Source organism: Cupressus sempervirens, chromosome 3 (genome assembly GCF_028749045.1).
Source record: "Cupressus sempervirens isolate cs-2001-9-10 chromosome 3, ASM2874904v1, whole genome shotgun sequence".
Lineage (NCBI taxonomy): Eukaryota > Viridiplantae > Streptophyta > Pinopsida > Cupressales > Cupressaceae > Cupressus > Cupressus sempervirens.
Window position 1 is genome coordinate 177867988 of NC_143120.1, and position 21091 is coordinate 177889078.

At 37.7% G+C, this 21091-nt stretch overlaps 1 protein-coding gene across 1 annotated transcript in view; it reads right to left on the bottom strand.

The window, feature by feature from the left end:
• The window catches only part of RBL10 (RHOMBOID-like protein 10), a 104527-nt gene that overhangs the window by 18981 nt on the left and 64455 nt on the right, over positions 1-21091 (bottom strand). The window contains exons 3-7 of the mRNA XM_089818876.1: positions 9093-9147; positions 8941-9021; positions 8723-8819; positions 8544-8611; positions 8116-8214 (exon numbers count right to left, since the gene is read on the bottom strand). Of these exons, the coding sequence (XP_089675002.1) occupies positions 8116-8214; positions 8544-8611; positions 8723-8819; positions 8941-9021; positions 9093-9147 (400 nt within the window). The remainder of the gene's footprint in view (positions 1-8115; positions 8215-8543; positions 8612-8722; positions 8820-8940; positions 9022-9092; positions 9148-21091) is intronic.

A 21091-nucleotide genomic window follows, 5' to 3' on the forward strand; every position in this document is an offset into this window, starting at 1 on the left:
ACAAATGTTACTATGGATGAAGATACCTATGATCTTGAGAATCGTGTATTATATTCATCACTATCAAATGAAATCTCAAGTAAAGCATGGGTAACTAATAGTGGGTCTTCTAGACATATAGCACAATACAAAGAAGCACTAGACTCTATATCAAAAAAGGTTAATGACGAAGTTACAATTGCTGAATTGGAAATTGCACCTTGAAACTAAAATCAAGAAATTCTCTTCTTCTCAAAGGTGTAATCTACATACCAGCAATAAAAAGAAATCTAATCTCAATTACAGCACTTGATGATGATGGGCATAATGTTGCATTTATGGATAGTAAAGTAATAACCTGGGCAAAGAACTCGTCAATCAAGAAAGCGAAGCTGATTGGTCAGAGAAAAGAATATTTGTATGAATTGAATTCAAAATCTAGTCGACCTATTCAAGCCTTAATTCATGAAGCTGCAGACATAAATGAAATATGGCACAGAAGATTAGGGCATCTAAATTTCAAGACCTTATCAACTATGGAGAAGATGGTTACTGGTCTACCTAAACTAAATAAAGACCACTCAAGCATATGCAAAGGGTGTGCACTGGGTAAGAACACCAAAAGTCCATTTCATGATAACACTAGAAAAACAAATAATGTTTTGGAATTAATTCATTCAGATTTATGTAGACTTATGTCTGTTCCTTCTCTTGGAGGATTTTGGTATTATATTTTGTTCATAGATGACTTCTCTAGGAACAACATGGATTTACTTCTTAAAGTGCAAAGAATTAAAAGAAATCCTAAAGAGATTTAAAGAATTCAAAACATTAACTAAAAACTTTTGAGGACATAAAATTAAAACTCTTAGAACTAATAATGGAGGGAAATACACCTCAGACTTGTTTAAAAGGTTCTGTAAAAAAACAGGAATTAAGAGGGAGCACACCGTTCCTTATAATCCAGAACAAAATGGGGTAGCAAAAAGAAAGAATAGAACAAATATAAAAGCTGCTAGAGCTATGATATTTGATCAAAATCTAGAATATTATCTTTGGGTAGAAGCCTCTTGTACCGCTATCTATATTCAAAATTGAAGCCCTCACTCTTACCTTAGAGATAAAACTCCTGAAGAAGTCTTTACTAAGGTTAAACCCAATATAAGTCATCTTAGGATTTTTGGGTGCCCCATATATATCCATGTTCCAAAAGAAAAGAGAACCAAGTTAGAACCCTCTGGGAGGAAAGGTATTTTTGTAGGGTATAGTGAAACATCTAAGGCATATAGGATTTTCATACTTAGACAGAAAAGTATTGAACGTAGTAGGGATGTAACTTTTTAAGAAGATCTACCATTCAAAAGAGCCCTAAGTTTTGAAGAACCTTCTCCTTTCCCTAGTTCTGAAAGAAATAGTGAGTCTGAGTCTCAGAGGGAGAACATAGATGAAATTTAAGATGAAATTCAAAATCTAAATCTCGAAGAAACTCAAAATTCAAAGAAACAACTACTTTGGGCCATTAAAATAGTCGAGGAAGCACAAGACTTTGCTGCACCTTCTAGAACAATCAAAGCAAACAAAAGACCTAAAAGATTTTCTAGTTATACATCAAACAAGAATGATTTGTCCAAAACAAAACCAACCAATCCTTCGGATGTTATTAAACATACAGCCTAAAAAGAAGCTATGACAAAAGAATACCAATCTATTATGAAGAATGATGTTTGGGAAATTGTTCCAAGACCTAAAGAAAAATCTGTTGTTTCTTCCAAGTGGATATTTAAAATAAAGCATGCTTCTGATAGTACCATCGAGAAATATAAAGCTAGATTTGTAGCTAGAGGATTCTCTTGAAAGAAGGGGTTGATTATGAAGAAACTTTTGCTCCTATCGCCAAATATACCTCTATAAGAGCAGTCCTAGAAATTGCAACATCGAAGGGATGGAAAGTACATCAGATGGATGTAAAAACAACATTCCTAAATGGAAAGATTGCAGAAGAAGTATATTTGGAGCAACTTGAAGGATTTGAAACTCATGATCTTAACATTTTTGTTTGCAAGCTCAAGAAAGCCCTTTATGGGCTTAAACAAGCCCCTAAGGCTTGGTATGAAAGAATTGATAAGTATCTCACCGGCTTAGGTTTCTCCAAGAATGAAGCCGATCCAAATTTATATTATAAAAGAGATAAAGATGATATGGTAATTTTGATACTGTATGTTGATGATTTACAAATAACAGGTGATGATCATCTTATAGATCAATGCAAAAAAGATCTAATTAGAGAGTTCGAGATGAAAGACTTGGGACTCCTTCATTACTTCCTAAGACTAGAAGTATGGCAGAATTTTGATAGTATCATACTTAATCAAGGGAAGTATACATCAGACATTTTGAAGAGATTTGGAATGTGGAATTGCAAGTCTATGTCTTCTCCAATGGAGACTAATCTACATAAACTTAAAGAAGCAGCAGCAGAATCAACTTCCATAGATTCTACTCTCTACAAACAGATTATTGGGTCCCTTATGTACTTAGTAAATACAAGACCTGATATTTGCTATGCTATTAATGCCTTAAGCCAGTTTATGTGTGAGCCAAAGGAGATTCACCTACTTGCAGTTAAACACATTATGACACTTACAAGGCACTCTTAATTTTGGACTCAAATATGAGAAGGTTGGCTTAGATTTACATGGATTCACTAACTCAGATTGGGGTGGAAGTGTTAAAGACAGAAAAAGTACTTCTGGATGTTGCTTCAGTTTAGGATCAGCAATGATATCTTGGATATGCAGAAAGTAGTCTTCAGTAGCTCAAAGCTCCATAGAAGCCGAATACATTGCAACAGGAATGGCCTCTCGAGAAGCAATTTGGCTAAGTTACTTGTTGGATTATTTTGGGCAAGCCATGAATCCTACAATTATTCATTGTGATAATCAGAGTTCTATCAAGCTTTCGATGAATCCAGTTTTCCATGACAAGTCCAAGCATATTGAAATTCCTTACCATTATTTGAGAGATATGGTAGACAGGAATTCTGTAAAATTAGAATACATTTGTATTACAGATCAGATAGCAGACATACTCACCAAACCTCTATCTAGAGTGAAGATAGACAACTCCAGGAGAAGACTTGGTATGGTTGAATTGTAATCCATTTGTATTCTTTAAATTATTAATAAAATAATTTTATTTGTCAGGCTATTGACTGTTATGGGCTCCACCAATTGTATTCATTATTTACGAGGTGGTGATCTCTGAGATAATGAACACTTGTATAAAAGACATTATGAGAGATGATGATCTTTTAGATAATGTGCTAAACAATAGAGTTCTCCTGTAAGATCTAGATGATTTCAAGATCATATTGTGATGTAGACATTGCTATGTCTGTAAGTCACAATTTGGATAAAGGAAGAATTTTAATATTCTCTGGGGTTTATCCTGTGTTCTGGTAGATCTTAACTCAAGATCATGTTGTGATAAAGGAATACCAATATCTATGAGTGACAACTTGGATAAATGAAGAACTTAAATTATTCTTCAGATTGATCGTATATATTGTTATCACTAGTAGCAATGATTTGTCATATCACAGGTTTAGTAATATGGCATTGTATCATGTGTTCTATGATACCACATGCTAAGAAGATTCAGATAGATATAGAGTATCAATTCTTGCTTGCTCATCTTTATTGATGCTGCTAGATATGATATCTCTCAGTAGGATTATCATGTTAAGAGGGAGTGTTAATTCTCTAACTTATTATCATACTGATCTGATAACAGATCAATCTGATCTATTCTTAGATAATATAGATTGATCAAATGTCCTTGCTTTATCCTCCTTATGATATCGGCGTCTATCCTTAAAATGCTAGTTTATATTTAAACTAAAATTCCTTTATGTTAGTGTTAACTAAACTTGTTGTTTTAATGAAAAGGTCACCGACTTCTAGGGATTAATTAAAGGATGTTTTGGAAGGGACATGTCCCTTGTAAAGACATGTCCCTAGGTCTCTCTACTTATAGTGGGTATTGTTGAAGTCTAAGAGCACACAAAGAACAAAGATAAGTCTGCTCTTTAGTCAATACTGCCCACAAACAATTTGCAGAATTAAAAGACAGAATTCTGACTTATATTTCTAATTCAATTGAAGGCAATACTTTGAAGTTATTCACAGCAAGTCACAAGGGGAAGAATAAGGTTGAATCTAGTCTATATTCAGTCATAGAATTTGCAGAAAGTTTACAAAATTGGGCATTGGAACAAACCAAAAGAAGCTTGGGGAGAAAGATTGTTTTTTTTTTAACCTCCAGAAAAGTGGAAACATAAAAGCATTTCATTTTAGAATTTAATGCCTTCAAGAACAGATAGGACACTTACATATCTTGATAGCTAACTCTTGGGTTGATTTACTCAACGAAGGGATTGTTGTGCAGTTATGGACACTCATCATCAAGTTGCCTAAGAAAAGAACCAAAATGCAAAAATCAATTTGTAAAGCGGTCTATTCCATACCTTATCTTTAGCCTTGTGGGCATTAAAATAATTTATTGTTCTTCTAAAGGGTTGTTTTCCCAAGCAAGAAAGTCAAAAATTGATAAATTTGATAGAGGAGAACCCAAGAGAGTTTTAATTATTTGAGATTGTCGTGCTTCTCCCATGTGAACTGGCCCCTATAGAGAGGAAATCCAACACCACCCTATGCACTAAGGGTGAGAATTGGGCTAATAGTACTGACCAACTTTGATCCATCTTATTTCATGCACAGCATCCATAGTAGCCATCAACTCTAGGAACTAAGCAATGATTAGTAGATGCCCATCCAAAGAATCAATCCAAGAGTTGGTACTTTGACCATTATGGATGATCCAAAACAAATGATTTGTATATGAACTTTCCCACTTTAGAACAAATGGAGTAGGTGATCCCTTGGAGGGAAAAGACAACCCAATGATACTCTATGGTGTGTTATTTTTTCTGCATACTTGGCTCAAATATTAGCTGCCCACAATCTAGAAGAAGCCATAAGAATTCTCCAAGAATGTTCAGTGACAGAGCCTTATCGTATTTGGTGGAAGATTTAAAACTGAAACCACATTCTTGCTTAGGTTGGCAAAGAGTTTACCCTTAAATTAGGGACACTTTTCTTTTTCCTTGCATTTTTATTCTCTTCCTAAGAATGAAAACCTTCTAGAATTTATAAGATTCGAGGACAAAAACCCTTGCAAGTTTTCAATGCATTTCCACACATATATTGCACATGTGCTTCATCTAATGAAGCTTTTCAGCAATCAATTATTGTTTCAAACCTTTGTGAGATATTTTCTGGTTGCAATTGTTTGTTTTGGTGAGAAACTTCAATGATTTTCTCACGCTTTCAGTTGTTGCAGCTTGTGGTTAATATACATTTTATTTAGTGCATATGTTCAAAAACAATAGAGAGAGACCTTAGGTCTTGTGAATATACCTCGATTCACATCTTATTTCATTCATCGTGCCTAATAGTCTCACTAGTAGTCTCATAACTAAACATCATGACCTAAACATCGATCCAGATGCACGATGAAGCGATCCGCTGCTCTCATGGCACAGCTGATAATTGAGATTTCCTGGGCTATCTATATGAGTTAGAAGGGGCACACAAAGACTTAGGACGAGTGCTTGGTGAATGCCTGGTGTAGCATGATGCAGGGAGTCGGTTTCTTACCACCACAGTTGTCCCTGAACCCAACCACCCTTCCCTCCGACGGGCCTTATTCTCATAGTTCTTGTTCCCGCCATGTAGCAACGTATTGATCTGGTCTCAGCCGTGTAGTTTTTTGGCTGGTCTTGCCCCTGCCACGCTGTTTTTTGTCATCTCAATGCGACTTATGCATGCCCTTCAATCAGACCCGACCAGCAGTGTCTATGGCATGCTTCTTATTATTATGCATAATTACAACACTTACACAAAGATCCAGACAGGAGTTACTGATTGGTCTCTCGCTAGTGTGCCAGAAGAGCTCAAGTGGCTGCTTGCTATGGGATATGATAACTAATTGGCTGGTTGCTTTTGGGAATCCTAGTTGCCAAGAATAGTAGGGGCTATGCCAGCAGGGTGGTGCGTGCATGCCCTCAAGTTTTGACTTCCATTTGTATGTCGTATTCTACATGGTCATGCCATACTAATCTCCATGGCTGTATATTCTAGTTTCCTTGCTGAATTATGCCACTTAGAACTTGTTGAAAGTCATACACCTACATATATTTGGTTAATATTGGAAACTTGGTGATCAAAAAGAGTTGAAATTTGAGTGAACAAAATTTTATGTGATTTTGAGTTGCCCTATGGGGTTTATTACAAAAAGTTAACACTACTTTTGAAGTTTCCTCCACTTGGGATTATTCCATCACCAAACCTTCCTCACTTGATATGCTTTCATGGAATTCTTCAATTCCTAGGACTTCCCTCTCAAGCACATGGTCTTGTCAATTCTTTCATGTCCTTGATGTCCTTTCTCTCATCTTTCCTTTCCAGCTAGGTTATCTAGCTTGATACACTTTCTTGGATTTATTCAATCATCAAGGCCTATGTTTCAAACACATTCTCTCATCCAATCTTTCTCGTCCTTGAAAATCTTTCTTCCTCTTTCCTTTCCAGCCAAATTCTCTAGAGCTCGGTCTACCAATTGTTTGGCAATTGTGTGTAACCATGACTTTTGCTGCCTTTCTTGATAAGGGATATCAATCTATATTTATATGCCTTCAAGACAAAATTCATTAATGACTTCTTCTTTGCTCTTCTCTTTCTGCCTCTCTTACTAGATCCTCATTGAATTTCATTAGTTGTTGTCTTTTAAAGATAATTCACATAAATTGTGTAAACCAATACATCAATTGGCAAGAATCAAGGTAACTATGTTATCTAGAGTAACCAGCAGATCTCTGGCTTCTTATTGGATGAAGAGACCTGATGATCACATCTATGGTAAAAAATACAGTCACATTATAGTCATATAGGTCCTCTTACCCTAGTACTAATGTAGTGTAACTGAATTAGGTGTTTAGTCCTTGACCTACGTTGTGATCAAATATGGATATCAACATGAATTATCTCTTTCATTCTCTCTACCTTATGTCTAAGTTTGAAGTGTAAAGGACAAATCCTTAATGCTACATGTAAGCCTTTTCATTGAAAGGACAATATTACCTTTAAAGAAATTCCAAGCAACCCTATCCAGCAAAACAACATACTAACTGCCTCTAGATAATTTAACATATCAACAATAGTGTTAAGGTTGGTTCAACCAAACTACAACCCATTTAGATCACAACATAAGAGATTGAAGTAGAGCTAGATTTCACACTAACAACACAAAGCTTGATGACTGAGAAAAGACAAAAGTGGTGCTTACAGATTGTTTTCTGTTGTATCCTTTTAATGCATTAATTAGGTTATTTCTAAACAAAAACACCCTTGAATCTTGATTAGGAGAAACTACCTACTTAGCAATTAATCAACACAATAAAAGAAAATTAATTGCGATCAAAGCTAAACTAGTAGAATCTGTCATTTTAAGCAAATAAATTTGGAACCTCGATCCAAAATTTTGAGGGAACAAGGACCTTATGTTTTAACCATGTACTCAAAAAACATCAATATCATCATGAAACAAGCCATATCTCTATGAAAATGGTTTAAAGACATTAAAAAGGTCATTACCTAGGCACAATCCACAACCAGAACAATAGATGTCGACTTTTACCTCTGCTCATTAACTAAGGTTGTTAGAAATTATGCCTCCTCTAGTTTGAAGCATGGCTAAACCTATAAATCAGCTTACTTTGAACTCATCCATAAGACTGTTGTAAAAGCATCTGATGATTGAGGTTCGGTGCCTTAAACAGCTACTGGTTTATAAATTTCTGTATTTTATAAAAACTGACAAAGAATAGGTGAAAAACTGAAAGAGATAGAGGCATGAAACAATTGAGAATTTGTGTCATATGGAATCAGATCAAATTATGAAACTCTATGAGTTCTCTTCTGAGCCCACTTTATCCACCTACTATAGCCATGTTTATTTAGTCACATCTGCCCCAATGTCAAGAATACAATTAAAAGAGGAAAATGCAAAGATGCTTACCATGTTCGCTGCGATGTTGAATGCAATTTCAGAGAAACTTATCGATCCACGGATTAAGACATTTTTGTGCCTAAATGTAAAAACAGCTAAAGAGCCAACCTGTTAAGGACACAAGAAGTAATCCAATATTAGATCAGCATAGTCCACTATATATTATCAACCAAAAATTAAGTCAAGGAATTCAAAAGAAAAGCAAGATCATTGTATCAAATGTAAACATGTACATCATCACAAAGGCAATGAGCCTTCAAAGAACTATAGGAATCAATTAAAGATTAGAGCATTCATTTTCACCATTCCATTAAAGAGTATCTCAAGGAACGAGTGCTAAAATATCCAAGAAGTTAGGGATCCATTCATCAAAATAACGTTTGAGAAATCATAGACTAGGGGCAAAAGAAGTCTGTGTGGTTATTCATTTTACTTACAAGACCAAAAATTGCTCCCGAAGCACCTAGAGAAGCTAAATTGTTGAGATAGTAACTCATTGTTGAACCTGATTAATCCTCATATAGAAAGAGTGATGTCAATTAAAAAACAATAGAGTGTTTTAATATAAGTTCAGAGTAAATAACAATTCACAGCTAGAATTTTGTTAAATGTTTACTTGCAACAGCAGAAGCCATATAAACGGCAACAAATCTCTTAGGTCCACAAAATGCCTCCACCACTGGACCAACCGAATTGAGAGAAAAACAATTAACCTGCAAAGATTATAGCTAAGAATTTATTCTTCTCCAACAATAAAATTTCATGATACTTGAGGCAATTTTTACTTGTCTTACAAATTACGGAAAAGAAAATTAAAATCCAAATGATACAAACCAAGAGATGAATAACATTTGAATGAAGAAATGATGAAGTCACAAGTCTCCACGTTTGACCATCGCTTATCAATCTATTAACCTGCATACATAATATTACAGTTCAATAATATGACAGCAAAATACCAAGCTACCATTGAGATAGAGCTCTACCTTAAGTCCCCATAAGGTGATCTTTCCCCGAGATACAATCTGACAAACATAAAGCCTGTAATACCACCATATTAAGGCATCAAAGGTAAAGATGTATATAACTGAATGCTACAAGTAAAATAACGGTAAACAGGCAAGCAAACTAAACATATTCAAGTTATATTAAGCCTATGAACCAAAATTATGTTTAAGTGTGAGGTAAAGATCATAACAGCTCTAGCAAAAAACTATGCAAAAGTTCATGTGTGTGATCAGTTAGCACCGGAATATAGATACAGCTATTGTTAGCATTTTCTTTTATATGTATATTATTTCTTGAAAAGGGTTGCATCAATAATGATCAACGTGTAATAGATTCTTTCAGGTATCGCTAATTATTCATATGTCCAAAGTCCAAATTTAGAGGAATTCCACAGAACTAAGAAAGAAGGAAGCCCAGGTAATTACAAAGACAACAAAAGTATTTGACTGAATGTCACAACATTGATGTAAGAAATGGCCAAATATAGAAAGTGCAAAGAAAGCACTCATGTGAGAACCATGATTGCCACCCTCTGATGTTTGAGTTTGTAATCTTGTCTAGGACTTTGAAATACGCTTTGTATATATTTTAGGCAAAGTGACTCATTCATGTCAATCTCCCTTGTTACATATATCTACACATCCATTTTATACAATTATGTAGCTCACGGGTACCATCACATTTTTTATCTCTTTTATGATGTTTTATCATATTGTTCTTGTCTTGATAAAGTTTAGTCTTTTCATTCCTAAAGGTGCACACCTATTAATTACCAGCTATCATGTTACTACCCAATCATGATCTCACTTCAAGTGGGAGCCTATTATAGACTTCAAAGGTTCTTGTATAGTCACAAACACATATAGTCATTTCTTAGCAACTAATCTTTTATTAGGGAAAATGATTAATTAATTACAATGCACATTTTGTTTTGTGTATACATAATACTAAGAGCTTTTTCTCATTGTTATAGAGGGGTCCGATGAGAGCCATTACTATTACATTTCACATCATATTCATATGCCTTAACCCACAATCCATAATCATATTAAAATTAACTTATCATAAGTAATTCTAAATCAAACAACAACAACAAAAAATACTTATCTCCCCAATCCTTGGGATTTCAACATATTCAACCCTTAGTGCAATCCAACACAACTACAGCTCCTATCGGAGAAGCCAGAGAATATCCTTGTGAGTGTCAGAGATAAAACATACTATCATAGTCATCAAATTCAAGCTTCGGCTTGTGATCATATGACAGAAATGAGTGTTCAACAGAATTACCCAGAGAATTTATTCCAAGAACATGACTGCCCAATAAAACCAATAGACCATGTACTCTGCTTGAACCAATGTATATGCAAATTAGACAATCATAACTGAAAAATAATATGTCATGGCAACAACAGTAACATGTGATCTATCATTGAGTCTTTCGGTGGCAAGTAATTCATAGAATGATAAAACTGTGTAGAAGAAGTGATCAGGAGACATCAATTACAAGATATGCCAATGCAAACACAACCTGACAAGATTCTTTCATCTTTGAACACAAGAGTGCAAAGTGTAGAGTATTAGCCATCTTTATGATACAACCGGCAAGGGAAAATTGTCAACGTCCCCTATCTTGGCATGAACGACACTTGCAGACACAAATATGAATGAGCATTTTCCCAAAAATGCTCAGTGCTTTAATTTCAAAGACTTACTCCCTTATTAATGTTAAGTCGATCACGAAGACGGGTCACACAAAACTCGATCACCCTTGAATTTTATCCAACTCCCTCACTCCATGAATTGTACAAAAACTCCACTCCGCTAAAACTCCTTTCACACGAGCCTCTCCTTGTTGTTCTAAGGACATGCCCTTCAGGACTATAGTGGTTAACACCTCTCAAATGACTGTTGAGTTCCCTTCAATGCCATGTGGATTTCTTGGCAACTCTAAAATGGTGTCTTCAGAGGATACTCCAGATTGATTCTCGCACGATAGCCCCTCATCCTACTAGAGAAAGAGCAACCATAGTGTAACAGTAAGAGTTGAAAGGCCTACAAATTTGCCTCTCATGTTCATGGTAAAAACACCGCGTGAAAGAGTTTGAATGGTACAGTAGACAAGGGTAGCAACATGAAGAGGTAGACAGAAGGATATAAGATGTTACACACATATGCAATCGGCACGTCTATTAAGTAATGGGCCCAAGCACTTTAATTATGCAAAGAAAAGACTCGCATAATGCCTCAAACTTATGGGAGGAAATATATATCAAAGAAACACCATACACAACACACGAAAAACTATTACAGAAAGATGCAAAGAAAAGTGAATCTCTGTAGTTATTGAAATATGCATGCCTCGAAATGAAAACTCTCTAATAATCTAAAACTGAGACCCATGCAATCAAAAGATATTAAGGACAATAAGGAACAAGCAAAAGTTACCACAATATAAGTAATGTTGGCACTGTGGAGAGGAAAAGCAATGAATAAAACACAATCAGAAAACAAATTTGAATACAAGCGACGGCATCACCAAAATATACTTATGAAAGCATTTATAGACGGCTTCCTATGTAGTAACTTTACTAATATTGACCACTGAGTTACTATTCCAAAACTAAGGTATTTAATCAAACAATTGTCATGCAACCATAAATTTCTTCAGTATATAAATATTCTGTTAAAAAAAATTGTACCATTGTTTGATTTAAGTGCTATGAATTGATAAGTTTAACCAAAAGTAATACTTTATAAATCGACCGAGCCAAGTCAAACTGATCTTGGCATTTAGTATTCATATCAATACTATTGACAGTGAAACAATAAAACCTCCAACAACATTCAGAAGAAAACTTGCAGTATAACAATAATGGCAGTTTTGATAAAAATGTAGGAGGGCAAATAGATAATAACAAACCCGTGTTGAGGATGCAATGTGGGGAATGCTGATGACTGTAACAACTTGGGGTCGACCACTGGAACAACTCGACCTGGTAGACGGTGTAGACACAATGGCCTAGATTGTTCTATCACCAAGAAAGACTCCAACTGCTACAATTTTCCTGCTGGGGATGAAAGTCGAGCGTTTGCCACTATGAAGGTCTAGTCCCGTGAACTTCTTGCAGCCCGTAACTCCAATGTGCCGCCAGTTGGTGACTCGTGGATAATACTCCTCCATTGGTCGCCTTCGATTCTGTGAATAGAGAGATGGTCGAACGATCAGGGGCAATTGAAAACGCTAGTGATACTCCCATGGCACCTTAAGACCCGTTTGCAGATTACACCCCGACACTACCTTGGATGATCTTCAGCGCAATAATAAAGGTCTGTCGGTTATGGGAGTGAGTATGGAGGACGTCTTGAACTGGCTTGCTCCTGCGGGTATCTTATTCCAACTATCAATTCACTTGGTAGCTATAGAGAAACTATGCCCTCCCACGTTTTCTGTCCAACTCTTAAGCTCCCATTGACATAGCTATTATTTACCAAAAATTGATGAAAACTGGATATTAGTGTTATTGCTCTACTAAAACCAATACTTACTTCAATCCTGAAGAACAAAGTAATATACCACCTTGCTTATTTCTGCCATACTTTGCCTATTTGGAATCCAGAAATGAGGGGCTGGGGGTGACGTCCAACTTCCTCAAGAAAATAAACTCGAGGGATTTCATTCTCGGAGTTTGCCAGTCACATTATAGCAACCAAAAATGTCACTATATTGCGTTCATAAATTTTTGTGTGTAAATCCTAAGGCAAAGTCTCTTATTTATAACCTCGAAGTGAAGGGAAGAGCGTTGGAATAAGAGATGTGGGATAAAACAACAATTTCATCCTGTAGTCACTTAAGTCACTTTATAAAGTAAATGACTTTATCAACATAAAGTAACTTTATCCTAACACTTTTAATTTAATAAATGATGTACTTAATATAAAATTTCCTATGCGACTAGAAAGCATCCTAACTGTTGATGCCATTAATCTATCCAGATGTGGAGATAGATTAACCCAGCACCATAACACTAGTACGAAGAAGGGGACATGACAGTCCTTCCTTCCCGAGATTGCTTACCCTCAAGCAATCTCAATGATGTGTGTTGCAAAATAGACTCACCTTCCCAAGTGGCGTCCTCATATGATAAGTCTTTCCAATGAACTAGATATTCTCTGACAATCCCGTTTCGCAGCTTCCTTTCCCTAGTCTCAATCACCTTAGCCGACACCAAAACAAGCTTGCCCTCCTCATCAAGCGAAGGCAAACTCTCTGAAGGAACAACTTGTTGGCCAATGGCCTTCTTGAGGTATGAGACATGAAATACGTTGTGGATTCGGCTATCACCCGGAAAATCCAACTCATAAGCAACCTCTCCCACCCTCCTGGTGATGCAATAAGGTCTGTAAAATCTGGGCTTAAGTTTTTTTGATCCACTTTTCTTCAAGGAGCTCTGTCTATATGGTTGTAGACGAAGAAAAACCCCGTCACCCAACTTGAAACTCCACTCAGTACGATGCCAATCAGCATATAACTTCTGCTCGTTCTACACCTGCTGAATATTATCCCTAAGAGCTCTGAGGATATCCTGCTGACCCAAAATCCAATCTTTGACCAAGGGCGCCCTGCTGTCCTGTAAAACTAAATAAATTAAAGAGAGAGGCTCGTAACCATAAAGAGCACGAAAAGGAGTCATCCAAATAGACATATGATATGTGGAGTTATAGCAATACTCCCCCAAATACAGCCACTTAACCCAAGCTCTTTGCTGACCTGTGATCTAATTTCTCAAATACCACTCCACCCATTTATTCACTATTTCGGTCTGACCATCCGTTTGTGGGTGATAGTACTAGGAGTTAACTCTATACCTATCAATCTAAAAATCTCCTGCCAAAAGGTGCTGAGAAACCTGTTGTCCCTGTCACTCACAATAGTCCTGGGTAATCCATGGAGACGAAAAACCTCTCGAAAGAACAACTCAACCACCTGAGAGGTTGACTAGTCCGCTGCAATAGCAAAGAAGTGCACGAACTTAGTCAGTCTGTCTACCACCACAAAAATGCAATCTCTTCCCTGGACCCTAGGCAACCCTGTGAGAAAATCCATGGAGATACTCTCCCACCTCTGAGCTGGAATAGGGAGAGGTTGTAGCAAACCTGGAGGAAAGCCTTGTTCTAACTTGTTTTGCTGACAAGTCTAGCACTCTCTAACATGCTGCAATACATCATCCTTTAGCCCCTTTCAAGAGAATCTCTCCCTAATCTGCCTATAGGTTTTAAAAAGACCTGGGTGCCCTGTTGAAGGTGCATCACGTATGGAGTGCATAATATCCCCTTTTAGTTTAGATTCGAGTAGTAAGTAGATTCTATACTTATAATATATAATATCATTCATTACCTTGTACTGATCATCGTGAAGTATACCATCCATAATCTGACATGCATGAGCATTTTTAGAATGCTCCACTAACAGTTAGGACCTTCAATCTGTTGAAATCTCGGAAATGGCGCAGCACTCTAGCACTGGGGTTCTTCAGGAAAGTGCATCAGCAACTATATTATTTTTCCCTTTGACATACTCAATGTCAAAATTGTATGCTTGGACCTTGCTGATCCATTTCTGCTGTCTTTCATTCAACTCTTTTTGTTCCAGGAAGTAACGTAAGTTGTTATAATCGGTCTTCACTATAAATTTACTTCCCACCAAGTATTGTCTAAACTTGGCTAAGGCATGCATTATGGCTAGCATCTCCTTATCATATGTAGAATATAGTAAGTCACTGCCCCTAAGTTTCCTGCTTTCAAAAGCTATGGGATGACGATCCTGCATCAAAACTACCCCAATTCCGCTTCCCGAAGCATCACACTCCAAAACAAAGGGTCTAGAAAAATCAGGAAGTGCTAGTACTGGACGTTTACTCATCACCCATTTCAGTCTATCAAAGGCTGCCCCTAAATCCACTATCCACCTAAATGCCCCTTTCCATGTTAGGCCGGTAAGGGGTGTCGCTATGAGGGAAAAACCTTTGGGGAATCACCGGTAATAGGAACAAAGACCAAGGAAACCCCGCATCTCAGATACATCTCTCGGTGGTGGCCAGTCCAAGATTGCCTGTATATTTTTTAGATGTACCTTAACTCCCTCGGCACCAATCACATGTCCCAAATAGAGAATCTCAATTAACCCAAATTCACAGTTAGACTCCTTTGCGAATGAAAAGTATTCTTCCATGAGGCTAAAGATCTCATCTAAGTGTTGCAAATGTTCTTCCCAAGTCCCGCTAAAGATTAATATGTCATCAAAGAAAACCAACACACTCTTCCGTAGCTGCTTTTTGAAGATAAGGTTCATGCATGACTGGAAAGTGGTTGGTGTGTTAGTGAGCCCAAATAGCATCACCAAAAACTCGTAGTGTCTGTAGTGGCATCTAAAAGTTGTTTTATGCACATCCTCCTCACGGACTCATATCTGATGGTATCCTGATCGAAGATCTATCTTCGAGAAATTAATAGCTCCATGAAGCTCATCCAGTAACTCATCAATGCGGGGAATTCAATATCTGTTTTTAATGGTTCTCTTATTAAAGGTGCAGTAATGTATACAAATCTGAAGGGTGTCGTCCTTCTTCTTAACCAACACCACTGAAGAGGCAAAGAGGCTGGAACTAGGTCTGATATGTACCATATCTAAAATTTCCTTGATCGTCTTCTCTATCTCTTCCTTGTAATGCCTGGGGTGATGATAAGGAGTGGTAATGACGGGTTTGGCACCCTCCTCTAGCTCAATGATATGCTCAAATCCTCTAATTGGTGGAAAACCTAGGGGTAAATCCTCAAATACTCTCTTGTGCTTGTCTAGGATCGTCTGAATGTCACAATGGTACTATTGTCATGTATTTTGCGTCTCCTTGGAAGAGATGAAACACTATGTCGCCCATTTGATATCATCGTGCCTCAAAATGGCTTCCATCCTATGAGCGGTTATTAACTTGGGTCCACTATCTGGTATGGCTTTTAGGACTACCAACCGATCACCCTGTGAGAACTCCAACTACATAGTCTCGTGATGGAATATGTACCTGCAGAGAGTCCTTAACCACTATCTACCCAGAATGGCATCCAACCCATCCAAATCAACAACATAGAAATTAGTCTCTAAAAGATAATCACCAAATTGTATCTGAAGACTGGACACTTTCTCTGTGCAACTCAAAACCTCACCACCAGCTACTTTTACTTTGAACTCGGGTATGTCAACGGCCTACAATCCTCTCTTAGATACCATCCATGTGCTAATGAAATTATGGGATGCTCCTGTATCCAAAAGACAAACAATGCACTGTCCCCTAACTACACCCTTCACTCTAAAAGGATGACATGCCAGATCACTAGAAAGTGTGGCTATAACAGGAGATTGTTCCGTAGTGGCCTTCTTCTTTTTATCTTTAAGGAGTTGCTCTTCAACTTCTTCCTCCTCGCTGTCCTCAACATCATTACCTTCCTATTGCTCTCCTTCATCCTCAGAAAGAACCTCGACATAGTGAATCTTGCCTTTACCAAGGCATCTGTGATCAGGGGTCCAAGGTTCCCTGCAAGTAAAGCACAATTTCTTCCTCCTGAGTTCATTGCGTGTCTCAAAATCCAATTTGGGAGGATTTGGTTTTTGTTGGTTTTTGTTCCCTTGGGTCGATGTAGACCTTCTATAGGCTTTCTTCGGAGGCTACAACAATGATGAAGGTGAATCCAAATCATGGACGATCTTAATTGCGTCATCCAAGGTGTTCGGTTTAAGTACTTAACCAAACCTCTAAATCTATCCTGTAACCCCACTGTGAATAACATCACCTTGCACTACTCTTTCATATCTGGCACCATCACTGATATACGCTGAAACTCATCAATGAAGTTATCCAAAGACCCACTCTATCATAACTGAGCCAAATCCCTATAATAGACTTCAATATCTTTCCTATCAAAGTGAGTAATCAGCTTGGAGCTGAAAATCTCGTATGAAGTTATGAGGCCATGATCCTGGGGGACTAATCCGTGATGCCACTAATGATACGCTTCTCCCTCAAGGTGCATTGTTGCAAATCAGATGGTTTCCACTTCTGACATGGGTTTAAATGTCAAATAGGTATCAAGCTTGTGAATCCAAGCTCTAGCGGATGTCTGACTGTTGCCATCAAAGGTAGGGAGAGTTAACGTGTTCATAGCATGTTTTAGGTCCCTATTTGGTGCCCTTGGTCTCCTATCCTGTTGTTGTCTATCAACTTCCCTTTTCTGATTTAGGTACTAGACAAAGGTTAGATTTTGTATAATAGGGTCCGGAAATAAATCTCATTAATCAAACATTGTCATAACATTGTCTGGTAGTAAATTTGGTGCTGCTGGTGATACTGCTTCTTCTTTTGCATTAAAAAATGTCATTAAAGGCCTGTCAGTGTTACGTGTGGGATCTCTAACAGATCGGGGAGATCCAGCTACACTACCACCTCCACTGTGATGGCTTGGAGCTCTTCTATGGACCGGAGGCCAACTGTTGCATAGTACCTGCTAGTTGCTGAAGAGCATTAGCAATGTTGTTTTGTCCATCTCTGATAGCCCGCAATGTTTCCCTTACTTCATGTTCCTGTTTCGTCTCATTATGTGTCATTTGAATGTTGTTTTTTTGTTCAGCCTGTCTTAAATGATCAACCTATTGAGTAATATCAATTTGTTCACCTGTTCCAAATATTACTTCCTCATCCACTGTAAACCTATCTTCAATCTCAATGTGATCTGAAGAACCTGCTTGCTCCAATTGTAGATGACTGAATTTATGTTGTCTTTTACTCATTCCCGACTATCATTTTTGGATAAAAAATAGGTCTGCAAAACTTTGGTTATTTCCCACAAGATGGCATGTCTTGTGGCTCTAATACCACTGTAGTAACTTTACTGATATTGACCACTGAGTTACTGTTCATGAACTAAGGTATTTAATCAAACAATTGTCATGCAACCATAAATTTCTTCAATATATAAATGTTATGCTAAAAAAACTGTACCATTGTTTGATTTAAGTGCTAATGAATTGATAAGTTTAACCAGTAGTAATACTTTGTAAATCCACCGAGCCAAGTCAGACTGATTTTGGCATTTAATATTCACATCAATATAGTTGACAGTGAGACAATAAAACCTCTAGCAGCATTCAGAAGCAAACTTACAGTATAACAATAATGGCAGTTCTAATAAAAATGCAGGAGGCAAATAGATAATAACAAACCGTGTTGAGGATGCAACGTGGGGAATGTTGATGACTATAACAACTTGGGGTCGACCACTGGAACAACCCAACCTGGTAAACGGTGTAGACATGACAGTCTAGATTGTTTTGTCACCAAGAAAGACTCCAACCGCCGTGATCTTCCTGCTAGGTGTAAAAGTCGGGCATTTGCTACTATGAAGATCTAGTCCCATAACTTCTTGCAACCCGTAACTCCAATGTGTCACCTGTTGGTGACTCATGGATATTACTCCTCCACTGGCCGCCTTTGATTCTATGAATAGAGAGATGGTCGGAGGATCAAGAGCAGTTGAAAACACTAGTGATACTCCCGTGGCACCTTAAGACCTGTTTGCAGATTACACCCCGACACTACCTTGGATGATCTTCAGCGCAATAATAGAGGTCTGTCGATTATGGGAGTGAGTATGGAGGACGTCCTAAACTGGCTTGCTCCTATGGGTGTCTTATTCCGACTATCAATTCACTTGGCAGCTGTAGAGAAACTATGCCCTCCCACGTTTTTCATCCAACTCTTAAGCTCCCATTGGCACAGCTATTCTTTACCAAAAATTGATGAAAAATGGATATTACTGTTATTGCTCTGCTGAAACGAATACTTCAATCCTGAAGAACAAAGTAATATACCACCTTGTCGATTTCTGCCATACTCTGCCTGTTTGGAATCCAAAAATGAGGGGCTGGGGTGACGTCCAACTTCCTCAAGAAAATAAACTCGAGGGATTTCGTCCTCGAAGTTTGCCAGTCACATTAAATCGACCAAAAATGTCGCTATATTGCATTCATAAATTCATGTGTAAATCCCAAGGCAAGGTCTCTTATTTATAACCTCGAAGTGAGGAGAAGAGCGTTGGAATAAGAGATGTGGGATAAAACAACAATTTCATCCTGTAGTCACTTAAGTCACTTTATAAAGTAAATGACTTTATAAACATAAAGTAACTTTATCCTAGCACTTTTAATTTAATAAATGATGTACTTAATATAAAATTTCTTGTGTGACTGGAAAGCATCCTAACTGTTGACGTTGTTAATCTATCAAGATATGGAGATAGATTAACCCAGTGCCATAACACTAGTACGGAGAAACAGACATGACATCCTAACAATACAAATCTCGATTTATGCCAAAGAAAACTATATCAAATGCGACAAAAATAATAAAAGATTTAAATACACAAAAATCTAAACAAATACAAGATATCACAAATTCCCGATATTGTAGATACACCAAATCAAAGAGGAAACTGCATAAGACAAAATACATAAGAAGTTTGTTTACTGTACAGGGTATAAGGATACTTACTGCATGTAGTGCAGTAAGATATAACACAGAACAGATACTTTATTCATATACGCAATATGCACATTACAATTATGCCACTAATGATGATCTAAAGTCCTTTCCGAACGATGTACATATACTTCCCCAAAGGGGTGACTCAACCATCACGCGCCCTTTCTGATACTATTCTACCCATCAACTACAATATAGAATTTACTGGCAACATCATCCACCCAAAAGAAAAGTCATCTCCAAACGACAATACAACAAAACTCAAAATAAACAACTAATTACATCAATGTACAGATACTAAACAAAGGGACACATCCCTAGAGTAGTGGTCGTCTGCACCCTCACTTCATTCAATTCCGCCTGCAGTTTGTAGACTTGCTCCTTCCAAACTTTCAATTTCACTTCCACCTCCATCTGAAGCTCTAAAGCTGACTGCATCGTCCCAGCAATCTCTCCCAGCCCTTTCTCCTTCTTATTTGCTACTCTCTCCTTCTCTGCTGCTATTTATTCCTTCTTCGCTGCCAATTTTTGTAGTTGACTCTGTCTGTCTAACAAGGCTGCCCTCTAGGTTTCCCAAGCTGCCCTCTTCATGGCTAACCTGGCAGCTGACTCCTCCCGAGCCCTCTCAGTTGTTACTTGATCTGCCTAGCTCCTCTGAAGGGTGTAATATGCCTCCCTATGTATCTCCACTATCTTGTGAGTCAAAGCCTCTACTCGGCTCTCCATACTAGGACCTCTCGTCGTGGCCCAATCCTATCACATCTCTGCAGTCTCCACACTCGGCCATCCCCATTCCTTGAAACAGACTGTAAAGGCAGCCAAGCATCCTAATCTCATGAAGGATACTACTCCCTCCAACTCCTTCACTACTAAGTCCAAAGCCTGAATCTCTACAGAGGCCACCACCTGGCGAGCCTAAGTCGCTAGAGCTACTACATCCGCGAAGAATGCCTCTCTCATCATTGCTTCCAATGGTACTGGATGCTCCTACGCACCCATAGCCCTCTCTACTACTTCCGCCATCCGCTCTACAGCGTTATGCAGTAGTCCCTCATCGTTGTAGTATAGTGGTGAGTATTCCCACCTGTCACACGGGTGACCCGAGTTCGATCCCCGGCAACAGCACCAAATGTTTACCGTACAGGGTAAAAGGATACTTATCGTATATAGTACAGTAAGATATAACACAAAACAGATACTTTATTCATATACGCACTATGCACATTACAATTATGCCAATGATATTGATGATGATCCAAAGTCCTTTCCAAACAGTGTACATATACTTCCCCAAAGGGGTGACTCAACTGTCACGCGCCCTTTCGGATACTATTCTACCCATCGGCTACAATATAAAATTTACCGACAAAAAAGTCATGGTGAGGCAT